The sequence below is a fragment of the Coturnix japonica genome, chromosome 8 (assembly GCF_001577835.2).
Source record: "Coturnix japonica isolate 7356 chromosome 8, Coturnix japonica 2.1, whole genome shotgun sequence".
In the NCBI taxonomy this organism is placed as follows: Eukaryota; Metazoa; Chordata; class Aves; order Galliformes; family Phasianidae; genus Coturnix; species Coturnix japonica.
Genome location: NC_029523.1, coordinates 25,754,201 through 25,775,041, shown reverse-complemented (window position 1 = coordinate 25,775,041; position 20,841 = coordinate 25,754,201). Strand labels below are relative to the sequence as shown.

The 20,841-nt window shown below is 50.6% G+C and overlaps 2 protein-coding genes across 6 annotated transcripts in view; one reads left to right on the top strand and one right to left on the bottom strand.

Moving 5' to 3' along the window:
- Nucleotides 1-2,173: 2,173 nt before the first annotated feature.
- SLC35D1 (solute carrier family 35 member D1) lies at nt 2,174-8,773 on the top strand. Its single transcript, XM_015870785.2, is given in 13 exon segments — nt 2,174-2,388; nt 2,516-2,549; nt 2,622-2,708; nt 2,815-2,882; nt 2,967-2,995; nt 2,998-3,037; nt 3,496-3,564; nt 3,958-4,060; nt 4,370-4,462; nt 5,933-6,000; nt 6,267-6,345; nt 7,094-7,176; nt 7,431-8,773. Coding segments are annotated over 13 exon segments (1,065 nt in total). The 5' UTR covers nt 2,174-2,185; the 3' UTR covers nt 7,540-8,773.
- Nucleotides 8,774-8,981: 208 nt separating this feature from the next.
- The window catches only part of MIER1 (MIER1 transcriptional regulator), a 30,471-nt gene continuing 18,611 nt past the window's right edge, over nt 8,982-20,841 (bottom strand). For 4 of the 5 annotated variants that reach the window (XM_015870783.2, XM_015870781.1, XM_015870784.1 and 1 more), the window contains 9 exons: nt 19,348-19,480; nt 17,788-17,864; nt 17,416-17,488; nt 15,267-15,418; nt 14,654-14,735; nt 13,668-13,762; nt 13,457-13,584; nt 12,544-12,683; nt 8,982-12,039 (listed from right to left, as the gene is read on the bottom strand). In XM_015870783.2, the coding sequence (XP_015726269.1) occupies nt 11,714-12,039; nt 12,544-12,683; nt 13,457-13,584; nt 13,668-13,762; nt 14,654-14,735; nt 15,267-15,418; nt 17,416-17,488; nt 17,788-17,864; nt 19,348-19,480 (1,206 nt within the window). In that variant the 3' untranslated portion in view covers nt 8,982-11,713. The remainder of the gene's footprint in view (nt 12,040-12,543; nt 12,684-13,456; nt 13,585-13,667; nt 13,763-14,653; nt 14,736-15,266; nt 15,419-17,415; nt 17,489-17,787; nt 17,865-19,347; nt 19,481-20,841) is intronic. The other variant, XM_015870782.1, reaches the window with a different exon arrangement.

Here is a 20,841-nt window from a genome sequence, read left to right as displayed (position 1 = left end):
TGGTGTCACTCTGTGCTCTGTAACAGACACCTCGTGCTGCCATCCCCACCACTGCGGGGGACACTGAGCCCCAGATTTCACCAAGGAGCTGTTTTAAGTTCTGTGACCCAAACCCTTAATGGGGCGGCCCATGGAAGCGGGGCTGTGTGTGCCCATCCCTCTGCTGTTTCCCAGTGCTCAGGGCTGGAAAACCCAGGGGGAGCGGATCCAGGGCTGCTGGTACCACATCCCTGTCTGCCCCAGTTTGTCCCCCACCCCCACCCCGTCAGCAGAAGGGTTAACCTCAGCGACAGTGTTAACCTCTTTAGAGGCTGCAACCACAGGAAATACCGCACGGCTCGGCTCGCCCTGCAGCACAAGTAAAGGTTGTGGAGGATCCTTTCCCACCGGCAGAGCAGCCCTGTCACCCCGGCTCTGTTGGGTCCGTGCGGTGCTGGGAGGTGATGGGCAGCTGTGGGCAGAGCTCTGCCTGCTGTAGTGCCAAGGACCCAGAACGAGCTTGTGAGCTGCAGAGGGGATCTGGGCTTGTTACCCATGTGTTTAATGCAATATGTAAGGAAAAACTGTATCATCCAACATTTTCAGGGGCTCTTGCCTTCCTTTGGAATGAAATGTCACTTCTTTCCCCTCCCCATACTAACAAACCCAGCACTCCATCCTCCCCTCCGGGCAGCCTGCAGCTCTGTGCTCTCCCACCCCATCCCTCTGCCCTTCCATCCGGGCTCTTCATCTTTTGCTTTATCTGCCCTACAGCCTGAGTTCCAGAGGTGGAAATAACCCTGCAGTGTTTTACTGCTGCGGAGGGAGTTCTGATGGCACAGCACAGCATGGCATGGCACAGCATGGGATGCCACAGTATGCTGCAGCACAGCACAGCACCGTATGGCACCGTATGGCACTGCATGGCACTGTATGGCACCGTATGGCACCGTATGGCACAGCATGGCACTGTATGGCACCGTATGGCACTGTATGGCACTGTATGGCACTGTATGACACTGCATGGCACTGTATGGCACTGCGTGGCACTGCGTGGCACTGCATGGCACTGTGTGGCACTGTATGGCACTGTATGGCACTGCATGGCACTATATGGCACTGTATGGCACCATATGGCACTGTATGGCACTGCATGGCACTGCATGGCACTGTATGGCACTATATGGCACTGTATGGCACTGCATGGCACTGTATGGCACTGCATGGCACTGTATGGCACTGTATGGCACTGTATGGCACTATATGGCACTGCACACTTCTCCACCCTGCTGCCCGTTTCTCCCCATCCTGTTCCCATCCCTGCCCTCCATCCTGATGCCTTCACTCCCTTCATTCCCTCCCTCCAGTGCCGGCCATTCCTGTCTCAGTGCCGGGCATCACCCAGGCAGAGCCCCCAGGTTTGCTCAGGAGGGGAAACTCGGCCACTCACAGCCACTTCCTCAGCCACTTATTGGGGTGAAATAGGGGGATTTTGATACATTTGGTGCACTCGGAGCTGTGAGCCGATAGAGGGGCCGGGCCGGGCGTTGAGCCCAGCGCTGCGGGGACGCGGTGACACGTGTGTGCGGCGGCACGTGGCTGTGACAGCGCGGTGACACGGTGACACGGTGACACGGTGGGGCTGCCAGCCGGTCCTGCCGGCCCCGCGAGCCCTACACGGCCCGTGTCCCTGCTCCACTGAGCTCACAGTGATGGTGGGGCCGTGCATGGCTGCACAGCGGGAACGGGGCACCGCAAACAGCCGCTTTGGGGCGGGATTTCCCCGAACGAAGCCGCCGGGCCGGGGGTTGGGGTGGGGTTGTCAGGTACCGCGATGGGCCGAGCACGTTCGTTGCTTTGTGTTCGCTGCTCTGCCATAACCTACTTCTAGTTCTAGTTCCCTCCGGGCCGCCTCGGTGCGGTTTCCCCCCCGGTCCCACGGCCCGGCAGGCAGCGGGGCGGCCCCGGGGAGAGCCCCAAAGCGGGGGATCCTGCCCCAAAGCGGGGACGGAGCAGCGCGGGGAGCACTTCCACGCGTGACAACCCCCAGCAGCGCCGCAATGCTGACAGCCCCCCCTGCGCAGTGCAACCCCCACGTGTATCATCACCCCCTACTCCCCCTTCCTCCCCCCCCCCCCCCCCCCCCGGCCCTTCCTGCTCCCACGCGGCCCGTGGCCCCTCCCCTCGTGGCCCCTCCCCCGCAGCCATGTCGTCGCAGTCGGCGCGCAGACGCCCGGCGGTCGGGGCCGAGGGGGGAGCCCCCGCGGGAGCCCCCGCGCGCGGCGATGCGGAGCGGGGCATGGCGGCGCCGGGTCTGTCGCTGTGCATCAAGCTGTTGGCAGCGGCCTTCTACGGCCTCAGCTCCTTCCTCATCGTCGTGGTCAACAAGAGCGTGCTCACCACCTACGGGTACGGCCTAAGGGACCGGGGGGGGAGGGGGCCGGGCGGCGTTACAGCCCGCGTGGCGCTGGGTCCCCCCCCCCCCGGTGGCGCTGGGTCCCCCCGGTGCTCCTCGCTGACCGCTGTGCTCCCGCAGGTTCCCGTCGTCGCTGTGCGTGGGGCTGGGCCAGGTGAGTGCGTTGCCCCCTCCCGTCCCCTCGCCCCGCTCCGTGCCCCCCTGACGCCGCCCCGCTGTCCCGCAGATGTTGGCCACGGTTGCGGTGCTCCGTGCGGGGAAGGCGCTGCGGCTGCTCAAGTTCCCCGACCTGGACCGGCACGTCCCGCGCCGGGTGAGCGGATCCCGCGGCCGCTACGAGCCGCTGCGTGCGGTGCCTCGGTTCGGAGCCGCGCGTGCGGCGCCCTGACCACGGCTCGCCCCCCTCGTTCCCTTTGCAGACCTTCCCTCTACCTCTCCTGTACTTCGGGAACCAGATCACGGGGCTCTTCAGCACCAAGAAGCTGAAGTAAGGACGGGGGGGGATGGGGGTGGGGTGCCCCGCGGGGTGGGGGGATGGAGGGAACCTCACCCTGCTGAGCCTTCCCCACAGCCTGCCCATGTTCACCGTGCTGCGGAGGTTTCCATCCTCTTCACCATGTTTGCCGAAGGAGTTCTGCTCAAGTGAGTTGCTCTGGGGCTCGAGGGTTGTGCGCTGCTCTCTGGGCTGGGGGTCGTGGCTCTGAGCTGGGCCAGAGGAGAGTGGGAGTGGGAACCTGGCATGGCCGTGTGTGCAGCAGCCCGTTCCCAGCCCTGCTGCCTGTTCCCAGTGTGTCTACAGGGCTGGTGCATGGTGGGCTCCCATGCTCTGCCCCCACTTACAGCTTCATGCTTTCATGTGAGCTGTGCGCAGTCTGGGGATGGAGGCACGGTGCCCATCCTGCTGTGTCCCCAAAGGTGCTGGGGCTGGAGAGACACAGAGCAGCACCCACCATGGACCCCTTGCTGCTGTGGGCAGGGATGTGCAGCTCCCTGAATGCCTGCACTGCATCACTACTGCTCCCAGCTGCTTTCTGTCCCACTATGGGGGCTCTGTGTGTGTCTGTGGCTGACAATTGCCCTCTTTCCTCTCCTCTGCTCAGGAAGAAGTTCTCCTGGGGTGTGCAGATGACGGTGTTTGCGATGATCATCGGCGCCTTCGTGGCCGCCAGGTGAGCTCCTGTTCCCTCACAAGTTGTGGCTTTGCCCCAGAGCAGCCAGCAGAGCTGCCGCCCCTCAGTGCAGTGCAGCGCTTGGAGGCCTTGCAGTGTGAAGTCCCATCCATGCACTGTGAGCCATTCATGGCCTGGAGCAGACAGCTGGGGCTCTTCTCTCCTTGGGAGGAGCTGCCAAGCTTCTCCTGGCACACACAGCCCCGTGTCCCGGCTCAGAGGCGAGCGGGGACCTTTTCCCCTCCAGACGTGCTGTGCAGGAGGAAGGAATGTTTTCCAGACTCAGTGTGATTAACTTTCCCTGACAGCTCACCGACAGGCAGGAGCTGGGCTCGCTCTGCCCGGCACTGAGCTCAGTGTGCTCACAGCTCTCACTGTGTTTTCCATCCCCAGCGCTGACTTGGCGTTCGACCTGGAAGGATATATTTTTATCCTCATTAACGATGCCTTAACAGCTGCAAACGGTGCCTACGTGAAGCAGAAGCTGGATTCCAAGGTAGGCTGCCCCTCCTCGTGCTGCTCAGTGGCTGCCCGTGGCCTCGTCACCTCTGCTGTGCCCACAGTCCCACCCAGTGCCACTGTGTCCCTTGTTCCGATGCTGTTGGCTCTCCTGGTCCCATAAGCCTCCCTGTGATGCCCTGCTTTTGGTGAGGGGCTCATGGGCAGCACAGTGTCTGGTTCACACAGGGCGCTCTGATTCTCAGTCTCCTGGAGCCTCATTCAGCACCCAGCCCTCAGCAGTGACATGAATGAGGGTTTGTTCCTGCCTGCAGCCTGCTTACACACAGCTGTTTCCTATTTCCAGGAGCTGGGGAAATACGGCCTGCTCTACTACAATGCACTGTTCATGATCCTTCCCACCCTGACCATTGCCTACTTCACTGGAGATGCGCAGAAGGTAGGAGCCCTGCCTTGCAGCACAGCCTGTCGTGATGGAGCATCCCCTGGAGGAGCACCTTACTGCTCTAATGCATCCTCTGCAGCTCAGCCTTCTTGCACAGGGCAGCAAACACCCCAGATGTGAGGCTGTGGGGTAGCCCCCTATCCCCAATGTGCACACAGTGCCACGTGGCAGCACACAGAGCCCTGGGGCACAGAGGGGAAACTGCCCGCTAGAAAGTAACTGCGGCGCTTGGCTTAACGTGCACAGAGCAGATCTGCTGCGTCTGGGCATTTCTGTAATGCTGGAGGAATGGGGAAGTGTGAGAGCAATGAGTGAAACCAACTATTACTTAAAACAAAGAAGTTGAGCGTTATTAGTCTGAATGGGTTTGTGCAGACGTCGGTCACTGCAGCGGAGCACACCTTGGTTTGCTTTGGAGCAGTGCTGCTGCCCCTGCATGGTGCGCTGTGCTGTGTGCCCGTGCTGTTGTGTTACTCCTGCACTAATTAATGTCCAGCTCCACCTGGGGGGCTGCATGGCCCCAATAGGAGGGGTGGAGCCTCAGTGCTAACGGTTAGCATGGAGCACTGAGTGGGGCTGTAGCTGGGGATAAAGCGCTCCTTTATGGCCGGGGCACTGAGCAGCCTCTGTTCAGCTGCACACAATCTCTTACTGCTTTTCCCCCCCCCTGAATAAACTTCTTTTCCCCGGCCGTGCTCCTGGCGCCAGGCGCACAAAGCTGCACTGTTGGGGACCGTGCAGCCATGCTCGCTGCAGCTGGGCTGTGGAGCTGCTCGGGGCTGTCGGGTGCCTGTGCAGCCTCCTGCCCTGTTGCTGCACACGGAGATGGGCTGCGGGCCTTCAGCAGCAGCAGCTTAACAGCTTTGTGCCCTGCAGAAAGGAGAAATGTGTGCGCTGACAGCTGTGAGCGGCTTTGTGCTGTGCTGCGGGTGGTAATTAAGGAATCTCAGCAGCCACAAGGATTAAAAACAAAGCCTGTAGGGCAGAGGCAGCCCCTGAAGTGGGCAGAGCTCCTGTGGAGCATGGGGGGAGGCAGGGCCAAGCTGGGGGCAAGGCACCGCATGCTGTCACAGAGGGCACTGCGGTGCTTAGGGGGCATCACTTCATCCCTTTGTAGGGGCTGCTTTCAGCCCTGCTGTGAAGGGAGGTGATGGAGGGCACCCATCTGTGCCACGTGGTGCTGGGCTTTGCTGCGGGCTTTGGCCTGTGCACATTGCAGACCCCTGTGAGGCAGGGGCTGCTGCTCCTTGTAGCTTTTGGAGGGCTGCAGGGAGAGCTGGGTGGGCTGCCATGGGGCTGGGGTGTATGAGGGAAATGATGCATTCCTGAGCGTCCCACAACACTCGTATTAAATCTCTGCATGAACTCGCACCCAATGGGATGAACGCTGCTGTGTTCTGTGAGCCCGTGTCAGGGATTTGGCTCTTGTCTTGCTGCTGTGTTCTGAACCTCTATTTTTTGCAGGCAATGGAGTACCAGGGCTGGGCAGACATGCTGTTCATCGTGCAGTTCACGCTATCCTGCGTGATGGGGTAAGGCTGTGGGGCTGGGTGATGGGTTAGGGTTAGGTGATGGGACTGGGGTGATGGGGCACCTCTATCTCTCCAGTTCTGGGGGTCTGGGTCATTCTGGGTTGGGAAGAGGACTCTCTAGTCTCTGTCTTTTGGCAGCACTGGCCCCGTGGTAGATGAACGTTGTTCCTGTGGTGGATTGGGGTGATTGGGTGTGTGTTGGGGTTTGGGCTGGGAGCTGAGCTGCGCTGCATCCCGGGGTCTGATGGCAGCCGTTCCTCCCGCAGGTTTATTTTGATGTACTCCACAGTTCTTTGCACTCAGTATAACTCTGCTCTTACAACTACAATAGTTGGCTGCATTAAGGTAAGCGGCGGTTCCGCTCTCGGGGTGAGCGTTGCAGTAATTAGTGCAGTAATTATTGCTCGTCGCACGCATTAAGCAGCCGCTGGTGCGTGGGCTGGCGGAGCGCTGGGGCCGTGCCCAGCGGTGCTGTGCTTTGCAGCGCCACGTGGCTGCTGCCCTGTGAGCGTGTGGCTGGGAGGATGAACTTTATGCACTCTCAGCCCATGGCAGTCCCTGCTGAGTGCTGCTGCTGGTCCAGGAAGCCCCTGGGGAAGGGGAGCTGGGCAGGGAGCTGAGCTCTGTTAGTGCTCAGGGCGCCGCTGGCTGCGCTGTGCAGAGCTGGGGGGTTGCACAGTTGTTGCTGCGTGGCGCTGACTTGGCTCAGTCTGGGCAAATGAAATGCAGAACACCCAGAAATAACCAGGAGCTTCTGTGTCACCTCGTCCCATGGTGGAACAAACTGGCTGTGAAAATAGATGATGGGTGCTCCTGTGTTGTTATTCTGGGTTTGCTGCCCTGTGTGAGCTGCCCAGCCAGCAAGGCTGGCCCTGCAATGGGGGCTCTGCAGCCCTGCCCACCCCTATGGGCACCTGGGGCTGCTCAGCATCAGAATCCAGGCCCCCATTGAGCTCTGTCTCCCAGTGGCCCTAAATTGGTCACCTGTAATCCGTGGTTATCAGCACTTGTATGTTTCAGACCCCCCTGCTCTGCTGTAAGAACTGCAGCGCCTTCTTGCCGTGTGAGAGCTCACATTCTTGTTTCTTTGCAGAATATTTTAATAACCTATATTGGGATGTTTTTTGGAGGAGACTATATTTTTACATGGATGAACTTCATTGGTCTAAATATCAGGTAAGGCCGTGGAGATTGTGCACAAGCACACCCTGAATGCCGGCTTCACTCTTGCATGTCTGAATCGTGTAATTAAGATAGCAGGAGAAAGAGTTTGTACTTCGCGTGGCGGCTCGGTGCAGCTTTTGGAACAGTCTTTGTACCCCAGGGTGTGTTTGTGTATTGGGGAACATCTCTGCCTGCTGTCCTGCAGGGATGCATTAAACAAACCAGGGGCTGTTCTCCCCCTGACACATGCTGTGTCTGTTTTGCAGTATTGCAGGAAGCCTGGTGTATTCCTACATCACCTTCACGGAGGAGCAGCTCAGCAAGCAGGCCGAGGCGGGCAGCAAGATGGATATTAAGGGCAAAAGCTCCGTGTGATGGCGGATCTGAGCTGCTGAACGCACTCTGTGCTGAGCCCAGCGCTGGCAGGACGCAGCGAGGAGTTGGGGTGTGTCTGCTGCAGAGTAATGGTGATGCTCTTTGATTTGCACAATCCAGATTGCTGCCTTCAAAAAATTACGGGAAAGGTGAATGCATATGTAAGCATTAATCTGATTAAGTCTGATTGACTGTGAGGGATTCCTGGCTGCTAAATGACACCAAGGTTTGGCTCGCTCCAGTGGTGCAAGGGACTGAACTGCACAGGACTCCTCGGCACCTGGAAGTTACCAGGCTGTCCCGGTGGGGCAGAGGTTGGTGGCCTGCAGTGCTGGCTGTCACCATGTGCTGCTGCAGAACAGAGCAGGGTTTCATGCACTGAGCAGCAGGGACTGACTTCACAAGCTTGTCTTACACAGCACTTCCTTCCTGGTCTCTCCTTCGAGCGTCTTTTTGTTTTTTAAACATAAATTCTTTATAATTCCAGAAGAATTCAGGAGAACCAGGTGAGGTTTTTGTACACTTTGCTTTGTTTCTAGACAACCAGCATTGGAGCAGCTGTGTGCTTCACAGGGCATCCTCCTCCCTGGGGTGATGCTGTGTGGCTGCACAGAGCCTGGCCGTGCTGCTGGTGCCTGTGCTGCCCTGCTGTCCCCTGGCTGGGACAGGCCAAGAGCAGCTCCAGAGCAGAGCCCTGCGTGGATGGAGGCTCAGGCTTTGCAGCAGCTGCAGAGCTTTGCTTTCAGGAGGGCGATGGGGACGCAGCTCAGGGCAGGGCAGAGTGCTGGGCCGGAGCTTCACAGTCCCTGCCCATCTCACTCCTCCACCCGCCTTTGTAACGTTGCTGTGCTGAGCTGTCTGCAGCCAGGATGTCCGTTCTGGTGAGAGCTTCTGTTTGTTGTCAAATCTGCTGGTTGGATTGATTGTCCACACAGCCGAGATCGTTTTTAAAAGCTTATTTTGTTTATAATTGTGCACACTTGGTGCCGGGTCCGGCTGGTGTTGCATACACTGGGAAAGCAGAGTTCCTACCACAGTATTTTCTATGCTCTTAATCTACTAAACTTTTTTCTATACAGAATCTATTTACAGAATGACCAATTTAGTGACTAAAGGGTGACCTTATTTGAATGTACGGCGGGCTGTGTAGGGCAGGAACAATAGGGGAGAAATAAAAGGATTTTATGTGCCTCAATATTTTTGTACTGGCTTCCAATAAAGCAATGAACAAGCACCTGCCTCGTGTGTGCTCTGTGGGCTGTGCAGGTCGCTCCACTGCAGGAGGGCTGGAGCCGCTCTCCTATGGAGAAAGGCTGAGGGAACTGGGCTGGTTTAGCTTTGAGAAGGGATGGATGCAGGGAGCCCTCGTTGTGGGCATCCAGTACTTAAAGGGAGAATATAAACAGGAGGGGGAACCGCGCAGGAATTGGGGATGCAGACGGTATGTTTACAAAAATACTTTAATAAGCTTTCTCAGAATTGCAGACAGGGAACAGGGTTAAGACGAGGGAAGTACTAACAGTGCAAAATTACTATGATGTGTGACAAAACGTATCAAACTACCGGTGCAGTCTGCGTGGCTGTGTCCTTTGTGACACCGCTTCCACCCTTCGGGTGCCCATGGAGCTCTGTTCACTCGGGGTGGCTGCAGCTCAGGCTGTGGTGCTGCGTGGAGCCCCGACCTGCATGGTGTGCTGTGCTCTGTGCTCCATCCCATGCAGCTTGGAACCAAGTCCAACCCGGTGTGGGCTCCACTGGGTGCTTCCTCAACAAAACCAGTCGCTAAATGTCTAAGATGAATTTAGATCGCCTTAGTAGTGCAATGACTTATCAAGTGATAGTGGCTGCGGGCTGAAGAACAAAGTGTTGCATATAAAACACCAGCATGAACAAAAGGTAAAGGATAATTAAATAGTCTTAAAGTCTAGCTGAGCATTACGTACTTGTTGATTATGGAATGTCTCTTCTATTATCACCAGGAAAAGGTAAGGAAAAACAAAGCAACGTTCCTGAAAATATACATGGTGCTGCATTTCACACACAAGCCTGAGACCATTTACGTACTTAAAAACTTAGAAACTTTCCTATAAATTTATGGAAGTATTTCCAACTCGTGAAGAAAAATGTGTAACAATAACATAGAAAATAGGGCTGCAGGAGGAAAGATGAGTCCACAACCACCCAAAGCCCATCTCCATGGGAAGGCTGCGGCACTTTGGGTTTCTGTTACTGAAGGAGATTGCTGAGCCAACAGCAACCCTGGTGGAAGCCAAGCCCTGCAGTGGGACACGCAGGAGCCATCGGCACCTGTGTGCCTGCAGAGCCGCCGCCTAATTCACATGGTCTCTGCTCCACAGCAGAGCAGCTGGCAGCGCTGTGCCGCCTGCTGCTGGCAGAGCTGGGCTGCACCCACACCATCCATGAGGAGCACAGCCCTGTGTGGGGGCTTGTCCAGCCGTGGGACCACACGTTTAAAGCTGATATGGTGAAGATTCATAAACTAAAAGATCCTTTTGGTGAAAATAAGTGCAGGAGGAGACAAGATTCTGCATTATACAAACAAACAAACAAACAAACAAACACTTCTTCCTATCTTTAACACAGCAGGATGTGTAGCTGCGGCTTAAAGGTAACCAACCCCAAACGTGAGGTTTTTGTTCCTTTGTTTTAAGAGAAACAAAGGCTGATACTAAGGATGTTTCTGTGTCATGGATGTAACCCTACATCAACAACCTTAAGCTGGGGCCAGCAGGAAGGTGAGCATCACCCCTCGCCACGTGCAGTGATTGAGCTCTTAGCAGCGGAGCTCTGTGTGCCCACTCTGTCCTCCAGCAGGTGATGTGCTTCATACTGCACAGTTGCACACGTACTGTGCCATGCATTTATACATGGCAATGCAGCTCTACCTGAAACATCCATCCCTGCAAGGCTCTCAGTGCTCAGAGGTGCCACCGCCGGCACCGTCTCACCCATCCCCTTCTCTCCTCAGTGATGTGGTGAAACACGCTGCAGTAACTCCATTAATCATCTCATCGCTGCTCTCAGCGACGGCGCTGTGGCAAACTGCAGCGTGTGACACGAAATTATCTCAGCTCAAAACAAAAGGAGGAAATAACCTATAAGGAAAGCAAAAGAACTCGTGCAAGGCGAGCGCCGTGCCTAACAAATCCTTGGCATCGCTGCCCGCCATAAAACAGGTAAGAAAAGCCACGTTTCTAAAATCAAATGACTGGGAACCATCCTTGATGTTGGTGACTTTCCTGCTTCAGAGCAGACAACGCCCCGGCGGTGCCCGAGAAGCGTTTCTTTTCTGGGTCAGTTGGTTTGGTTTGGCTGCTTTTTTTTTTTGTGGTGGTTTTTTTTTTTTCCTTTTTCTTAGAAAAGACCTCAGCAAAATAAAACGAAGCTGACATCAGACTCAGGATATCAATTCTCTCATAAAAGTTTACCAACTGTACAAGCTAAGAAAATTATACAAGCTTTTGTTTTAAGAAAGGACAGTTTGAGCAAGACGTTACGTACTGTAAAAATCTTTCAAAGGCTACAAAGGAATCTGGAAAAATACAGAACGTATTTCTTTAGCCCAGATAAGAATATGGAAAGACATCATTGATGTCAACAATTTTACATAGACAAACCTGACCTGGTTTAGTTACCTTTTAAAACTTCTCTATATAAAAATAGTTGTGCTCGGAACTTTCAGGATTGGCGCGGGTTCCTCAGCAGCCGGGTGACACGGGCTTCTCTCTGCAAGGAGTCTCTGTGCCTACTCTGTGCACCTCTTGGGATGTGGGATTCGTTTTCACTTCCCCCAGCGATCAGAAATCGTACCCAGCCCCTGCTTTGTTCGCCTGCGCGATGCTCAGATCTGTGCTCACAGCGGACCTCCTGCTGGCCGGGAGCATTTTTACAGAAGATCACTGATTTGTTTCTCAAATGCTCCTAAGTGCCTCCGTGTTCCCAGAGCTGCAGCTGGCACCTCAGGAACAGAATATTCTGCTGCTGCTTTTCAGCACTGACGCAGCCAAAGAAGCAGATCTGCGGAGCCGACCAGAAGCGAGTAGAAAAATCTCAGCAGTGTTTTATGGAACTGGATTCTGCAAGGCAACCCATCAACCCTGAAAATTTTAGACACCCAAGATTTACTCCAAGGAATAAGATCAGCTCCTGTTGTTCAGTCATCCAACGTTTCCACCTCTTCCAGCTTCCCATGGGAATTTGCTTCTTGGAAGAACTCTGAAGAACCAGGGCTCTCTTTACCATTGCTATTAATTCTTCTTCTTTTTAGAGGTCTTTCATTTTTTTCTTCAAAATCATTTTCACTTCTTGAAGTTGAATGAGCAACTTTGGGGTCAAGGGAAAGACTTTCAGTTTCATACCCATTTGTATCCAGATCTGTGTGAGGGGTTTTCTTGCCACCAGTAGGTCCGTTGACGTGCAGTCCTTCTGGTTTTGCTTCATCCTTACTTGGTATCTCTCCTGGCCCATTAGCAGACAGCCCTGTGGCAGAGACACACCGTAAGAAAAAGAACAGAAGCAGCAGCAGCAGCAGAATAAATGCGCAGAACAATAAAGCAGAAGCCCACCGAACAGAGAAGTCAATCCTGGCTTCATGTCCTCTGCCCTTAGGAGCAATACCAGCCAAGGCCATGTCCCAGAAGCCACCCCCACTACAGCTGCAGGTGAACTGTCCTCATCTATGCACATACTGGAGCTTCCAGTCTTCCAGTCTGGTTCAGCCCCAACCTCCTCCCTCTCCTTGCAACAGCTTTTACCCCACATCCTTCAGAGTGCCTGACCCTCACTTTTAAGGCTCTTCTCCCTGATAAGTGATGATGCCCAGGCTCTTTTCCCACTCCCACATCCCCTTTGCTGTCCTATACCTAACTGTGTTCATGGGACAAGCGCTGTGCTTTGAATCTCCTGCATGGAACTCCTTCCCAGGGCAGCACTGATCACTTATCCCCAGTGTGTGAGCTCTGCAGCTCTGCTGTGGGCTCTCACCGTTCTGGTTGCTGCTGCTGGTGGTGCTGTCCTCTCGCTCAGACTGGCTGGTGCTGCTGTTGGAGGCTGTAGGCGGAGGGGACGGAGCTCTGCTGGAGGCTGCACTTTCACTTTCATCTAGGAGGCGGTCCATGTAATCTCTACGGAAGACAGAAAGCAAGTTCAGCACGTACAATAAAGTTCAATGCATTGGGTGTGTGAGCAACAAGGAAGGAAGGAAGGCTTCTAATGGGATAATCAGAGCATGTACTGCAGTTTCACTTTGGTGGTTCAGCACACAGTTCTACAATGTTCACAGAAACACTCGTATTAACAAGCAGGAAGAATAAATAGCTGTAAGAAAGCTGGGGGAATGCATAGTGAAAAAAGCCCTATGACAGGGTATGGTTTTGGCCAAACAGTATATTTTAAAAATCCCACCTGAAATTTGTGACTAATGCCTTCATGCAAAACATGTATTTAAAGCAAAATGACTGTTTAAAACGATTCTCTCATGAGAATGTGGATGCCCCATCCCTGCAGGCATTCAAGGCCAGGCTGGATGTGGCTCTGGGCAGCCTGGGCTGCTGGTTGGCGACCCTGCACACAGCAGGGGGTTGGAGCTGGATGAGCACTGTGGTCCCTTTCAACCCAAGCTACTCTATGATTCTGTGATTCTTATTTGCAGAAACGTTACATCTGTGATACACTGAACCAAAAAATACTCCATGAAAGAGCTGTTCAATGCAAACTGCTGGCCTAACTCCCAGCAAATGTATTTTGGGAATTACATGATACACACTGGTATGCTTTTCTTTGGCTTTTTTCCCACTGCAACCTGGGACTGTGGCGTCACCAGTCTGTCCCTCCATTTCAGAGTCAGAGCAGTACAAAAGAACAACTGAGAATCAGCACGTAATAATGCACATCTTACGTTACGCCGGGATGAAGATTGTATTTCTTCTTTCCAAATCTCGTCTGTTGTGCAAAGAAATCATAGCGCTCTGACTTCTTCCACATGTAATAAAATGCCACACACTCACCAACTGATCTTGTTCGTACCTAGGAAAGAGGTGCTGTGAGCATTCTGATCACCCCATGTACCAAAAGAAAAAGCAAGAACTACATTTAAAATCAGCACGTACCTTATTTGCCTGAATAACATGAAAATCCTTGCCATAGACTTTCAGCCCTTGTTCAAAGTTCCTACATTCTTCTTCTGTCCAAACAGATAATTCTTCTAAAGCAAGGAAATGCAATATTGAAAACACTTAACATAAAAGCATATGGTCAGTGACAGAAAAGACGTGTGGCATTCAAGTCTATTACACCATCTGCAAACTAATGAGAACCACCTCCAGAAATCTGGTTTACCACTCCAAAAAGGAAGATCCTCCCTTTCAGGTGGGAGCTGGGAAATGCTGGCTGGCTGAAGTGCCGTGTTGGCAGGACCATCACCAGCCAGCAGCTCTGCCAGCTGGGTACAGTGAGCAGGCAGGGGGAAGAAGGGCTCAGACAGCTGCTGCCAGCACAGTGCCCAGGACTGCAGGGAGCACAGCACATAGGAGTGCGTTGCCTACAGATCTGGGACAGTTCCTGCTACTTGGAAGAAGCCGCTGCTGTGATGAGTACAAAGACCAATAATAAAACAGCAAATGCTTCAGTCTCCAAGACTGAGGCCTTCTCAGTGGCATACCTTTCCAATAAAAGGTGTAGACACCCATTCTCCTTTAGCTAGAACTATGAATTATGAGATTTTATACATGTTTGTTCCATTGACTTTAATGACTGTAGAGCTCTAAGAACAAAGAACACAATGCTAAATAAATGCACGGCATAGTTGCTAAGTCAGTTTAAATTTTAACTCGTTATTAATGTGACAAATACAAATATCAAGCTTAATTATCAGCTAATTTACTTGCACTTTTTTGAGATGTATTTGCTTATACTACATCTGCTAATTTCTTTCTCTCAGAGAACCCAAAGAAGTTCACTGAAGGCTGCACTTGAATGAACACTGCTACGTCATGCTTGCATGCAGTCACAGTGTAACAGAACACCTGTGTGTGCAGGACCCATGCAGCAAAAGGAGAGGTAACACTGTAAGAGCTCAAGCAGTGTGTGTGCTCACCTCTGGCTGCTTTCACATTAAACCTCAGCCTTCGTAAAGATTCTTCAGTATCAAAATTGCACTTAACCAGTTCATACAACGCCTGCAAAGACAAAAAGACATATGTTTAGTATTCTAAATAACACTGATTTCACACTGTGCCACAGAAACATCCTTCATAAAGTATTAAGACTTACTTCAAAAAAGGTGAAAAATGAACTGTTTGAAGGGCTGCATTACAATTTAAGACAGCACTTCCTGGTTAAATTTCCACAGCTCTTACCTACGCAACCAAGCATAAACTCAAGTGAAGTATTTCAACACTTTCACCCACTGCACACATTTCCAAAATTGACTTCTTTAAAGAAAATTCATGAAGTTTCAAAAAAACTGCAATTGAAAGAACTCACGCGCGATTACTTACACACAAAACCACATGCTGATGCCTAACACAAGGTTAAGTCAAAGTTAGCAGTCCAGAATTTGTCGAGAGGAAGGAACCCATGATATTTCTACTTCCAAAAGCAATAAATAAGCTGTTTCAAGCCCAATTTTAATTGTGGGGATTATAATAAAATAAAGGGATAATTCATTCTGTAATACTAAACTACAAATGCCACCTCTCACCACGTACCTGCTCGTTGTCCTTAATATGCGATCCCTCAGGAATGGCATCCAGGCCCTTCTCATCACCTGTGCGCCGTGATGCCTCGTTTAGGAACTCAATCACTTTATCTTCTGGCAAGACATCAGGATTCCACAACAGCTGGTCATCATTCTCATACACTGCAGGAAGCAGAGGAAAAAGAGAAGCAAGCTGAAACAGCAATATGGAAGCTTATCCTCTCCTGTAAAGCTAGCACTGATGGAGCCTCGGAGCATCAGCATCAATCCACACCTCAGGGCAGGTGAAAGACCAGCTCACAAACATGATCCCATGGGTAACACACTACACCTTACCCTGTCTTTCAATCTCTGCTCTGGATTCTGGGAACATGATACTCCACGAATTCCACCTGTGCGTCCTCCTGACAGATGCTACTTAATCACAAGGCAGCAGAACCAGAGCCCAGAACTCCCCACCCTACACTTCTATTTAAGCATCACAGTTTTACTGATGGCAGCAAGCAAAACTTTCAGAAGAGAAACAAAGCCTTCTGAAAGCACATCTTTGAATTCTGCTGGTTGAAATTCTCTAATGGCAGCTGCTGGTCCTCCAGGCCCAGCCGAGAACCATTAGCTTCATGCAGCACACTGGGCTCACCCTTTCTCACAAGAGCATGTCAGAGCAGCCAAAAAGCAACATGGTTCATCTTCAGAGCTAGTACTTTTGTGCACTTGTTTATAAGGGGGGGGATCCAAGAGGACTAGACTTCTTGAAGAACGAGAATGATGAGATGTGTGCATGAAAAAATACTCAACATACAGTCCCAGATATTTATTTTTGAACTCTTTAACTACGTTGCATTCATATTCCAGTTGGAACCCTGGCAAAAAGATTTAAAACACTGAAAAGGAAAAGAAGTGGCAACAGACAACAAACCCCACTGATACACAGAACTACAACAACCCCAGAACACTGGTGAAAATTTAACTTTCTTCCTCAACAGTTTTAGCCCATGGCTTAGGTTCTGCATCCTGCACAGACCTGTGCGCAAGGCTATGAGAAACTGCTCTACATAGGTTAGTGCAGTGCATAAAGCAGCCCTTTTTTATTGCTGGAGGCCAGAAGCCATTCAGAGCTGAGTAAACATGTGAGAGAGCAGGTGACTGATCCATAAAGCATAATTTGCCACATCCCAGGTAAATACGTAACTCCAACTCTATTTTTAGACAATAGCAGCAAAGCATGCAAGGAGCAACTTCCTCACAGCTAAAAAGTTGCGTTTAATGTATCTGTATTTTCTAATTTACCATTTTCCCTTTTTCACAGAAGCTCCTGAATTCTCACTTGGTTTTAAGCTACGTTCTTCTCAGTGTCAGCCCCACTGTTGGCCTGTTTTTGGCCAAGACCAGGAGGGACCACGTTTCCATTTTCTGTTGGGACCAGGCCGCAGTACAGCTACAGCAACCTGGCACCTAGAGCAAGACAACTGTCACCACTCGAGTATGTTCTCAGGTTCTGGGGCTGCACTGTTTCTGCTGGTTAGTTTAAAACTAACATACAAAAGCTGCAGTCTCAAACCAACCTGCAGTGTGAACAAATTCTTGGTAATGGGTTGAGTGAGCAGGGAAATTCCTGCTTTTAAGCTCAAGCTGGGTTTATGTGAGTCTGCCTTTCCTTGCTTCATTGTATTAACAGCATACTGCCAAAGGCTCTGCTTGTAAGAGGAAAAGAGCTCCTGGAAAACACTCAAGTAGTAGAACAAGAAGTTCTTTAATGATGATTGAAGAGTTGTAAGATGTGAAAACAAAGCTGCTGGCACCATTTCATCTCTATGACAGGTTAATCCAGCACCATCATTTCTTTACTATCCATTTCACATAAACGGAACAAACCACGTGAAGAGGTTAACATAACTGATACGAAAAGTTTGGCTCAACTACCAGGTTAGAATGCAAGGACTCGATAGGACAGCAATACCACCTATCTTTTACCCTTCCAAGTCTCAAGCTCTAGAGTTGAAGTACACGATGAGCTACAGTCTGGGATGATGGTTCTATTCTTCATTTGAAAGAGCTGTTACATTCCACAAGACATGTGATGTGAGTGCAACATATCTGTTATTGTTTCCCACTAGGAAATGAACCGACACACAGTAGCAAGCAATGCTGAGGCTCACCTTTTTCATTCTCTTTGTATCTGCATATGCCAGCTGGAATTTCAGCTTGAAACATAGAGCCCACCATGATTTCCTGTTTGGAAATAACAGACACCAAAAGTTAAGCAACCCCAGCCTTGCAGTTTTTTGTTAGCAAGTGAAAATATGTCTGTATCATCCTTTCTCTCTTAAAGCTTTCATCGCTCAAAATCTAAAACAACTGTAAATAAGCATTAGAAAAAAACACACTTTTCACTGTCTTTAACATTATTGCTACAAAAACACTCACATTTGTTGAGAAAAAAAGGGAGAAGAGTTATGAGATCTTTAGATCAAAGTTACTAGGCAGCAGCTCAGCTCATTATTCACAGAACACTGAGTTTGATAACCGACCTTAATATTTACCTTTTTCCAGTCTTCTGAGGGAATATAATCTTCATCTTCTTCAGACTCCTCTTCTATTTCACTGTCTAGGAGAAATGAGCCAACATGTACACAGAGCCATGCTGGGGCAGCGCTGGGGCTGCAGCCAGCCACTGGGAGTGCCGTGGGGTGAGGGGTGGACACAGGCAGTGCTGCAGCCCCACTCTGCCTCCCTGCCACCTTATCTCTCGCTGCAGAAGCATGGAAGGCAGGCCGGCTGGCACTGCTTAATGCTCCAGCAGTGACTGCCTTAAAAACGACCCACCCAATGTTTGTGTTTAGAACGGCTTGAGATACACAGCAGGCTATGAAAAGTGAAGGCACAAGTGGATGCATCCATCAGTTTTAGTCCTTCCTAATAAAACTCTGTTTTCCCTCACTCAGCTGTGAAGCAGTTGAGACTGTCCACATTTACAACACACAGTTACATCCTGAAAGTATTCTTGCTTGCACACTCAGCATCCACACGTGGATTTCAACCCCATTTCGATAAGCTCACCACTTTGTTGCTGCTGCTCTCTCTCCCTTACAGCAGCTGTCACTGAATTTAAGGTAAACTACAACACAACACACAAGAAATTCACAAGCACGCTTCTGTGAGCCTCACTGGGATTTAGTAGGCTTGGATGTACTGCTCAGAGATGTACAGTACTGCTTCAAACAGATTTCTCAGGATAAGGGCTGACAACAATCTTAGACCCTATGATAAGGGGTAGGTGCCATTCACAACGCAACAAAAGCAACCACACCCTGAAATATATATAGCAAGTGGGAGCACTGGCACTAAAATGATTTACACATTGAGTTACATTTTATACACAGCTGAAAGCTGTAAGAACTCCAAAGCTAGTGCAATACATGTGTGTAATCCTAAAGTCTAAAAATAAGAGCTCATTTAAGATATTTGCAACCCTCTGCACAGTTACATGCTGAGGTTCCTTAAAATAATTCAGTCCAGAGCGAGAGCAGGCAGCCAGAGCTCCAACATGAAGGTAATACCACACAGAACAGGCAGGTGCTGCTGATCCCCTGCTGAATGCTGCCATCACACAGCATAGCAGCACACAGACTATGGATTCCACAGAGAAGTATTTGTTAGATCACATTCCTCACTGTACAAATCAGTCTCCGAAGCCATTTACTGCACCTGGACTCTGCATGCAAGGATCTCTTCCTGAAGGGCACACCTGCATAGGCCAATATGTGGATGTCATGGAACAAAAGGAGATATGCTGTTTGAGGTGCTGTTTCAAAACATTTTTCCACAAATTAATCTTTTAAGAACAGAGTATCTGGTCTTACAGAGAATGTCTCCTCTGGGAAGAAGCTGTAGGGTTTGGCTAACAGCAGGAATTTCTGGTTGCCCACTGTGTGTAACAGTAATCAAAACCAGAGCTCAGAGCACAAACATGCATCCACAGGTATCTGGATGCACACTTCAGAAACAGAATACTGGTTAACTAACAAAGCTGTCTGCAAGCAAAGGCCGATCATTTGAGGTAGGTATGCTCAGTGCTAAGCTGTACATACTTGTATCGAAATATTTACATCGACGAGGGCGAATCAGCTCCTGTGGATCTTGAGAAGCAACTGATGGTGCTGGGTCGTCATTAGATGACTGTGTCTCATCTTCCTGACCTGATGAATCCTTTATGGTTTCCTCCTGAAATATAAAGGAGCAAAGAGGACAGGTCAGAAACACCATTTGGGCAATATGTTTTCCAAAACTGTCAACATATCAAACCAAATACCTGTTATCTATCTGACTTCAAGTAGCTGTTGTACTGGGTGTGGTCTGTCCACACCAAGCCATAACAAGCACGTAAGCATATCATGTTCTTCATTGACCATGACTTTAAGCAGATCAGATTCAGCACTCAGATTCTAACACACAGATCAGAAACATGAAGCACAGCTGAATACTGGCAATAGCTTTAAAATGAGTCAAGCAAAACCTTGCAGTTTTCATTTCATTTCACTTTACGTTTTACTTCAGTGTTCAAAGCCCTTCCTTGCGATGTGTCAGTATAAAGAACAATACAAAGATACTTTTCTCAATCAAATAGAAAACTGTACGTTCCACAAAAATAAATGTCAACAGTATGGTTCTACCCAGCAGGAATCAGTCAGCTCGACACGCCGTGTGTTTGTACATCGAGCTGCCAAAAGGTCAAAAACAAGAACCAGTTTCTTTATTAGAAAAGAAGTCACAACAACAATGGCAATTATTATAATTAGTGAAAAATAAGATGATAATGGTTAGAGAATACATTAGATTTCTAATACATTAGATGTGGTGTGTATTGTCCACATAGTGTCTGGGTTCTATGACTGTTGTAAGCACTCCTGCTTGCTAGCTCTGACACAGGCATAGGGCATGACACATGTTTACGTGTACCTTTAACTGCATCACAGTGTAATCACATGTGCAGCTTAAAGCAGCTTAAAAATAGAAAACAGCTAAGTGCAGTACAGCTAAATAAGCTGTAGAAAGATGTGCACTCGCAGAGAAAGCCTGAATGATTTATAAAACGATTCCACCCCCACAGATGCATTTTACTGCCACTCTGCTAAAAGCATGCGAGTAATTCTACAGCACTCATTCTTGCAGCCCAAGGCACAACACCCTGACAGGCTGGCCAGCTCTCTTTGTGCCCAACCCTCCCTTACCACCTTTGTTCCAACCCTACCCAAGCTGGGGCAGAGCAACTCAGCAGACTTGCTGTCCAAATGCAGGCACAGGGCTGCAATCAGGCCGAGCTGCTGGCAGGCCTCTGCTTACCCTACCCAGCTCACTACTGCACCAACCCGTTCTCTTCTTCAGTAATCTGCAGAGCGTCCCCCTGCAGGAGGACAGATATCACTCCTCTCACTGCTGCCATCTTAGCAATGACAGACACGGGGAAGCCATGCAATTTAGAGAAAAGATGGGCAGTACCTTAAACCAACTGGTAACAGAATGGGAGAGCTGCAGAGGAGGCTGGGAGAGCACAGAAAATGGCAGTTTTGTCAGGAAGTAATTAA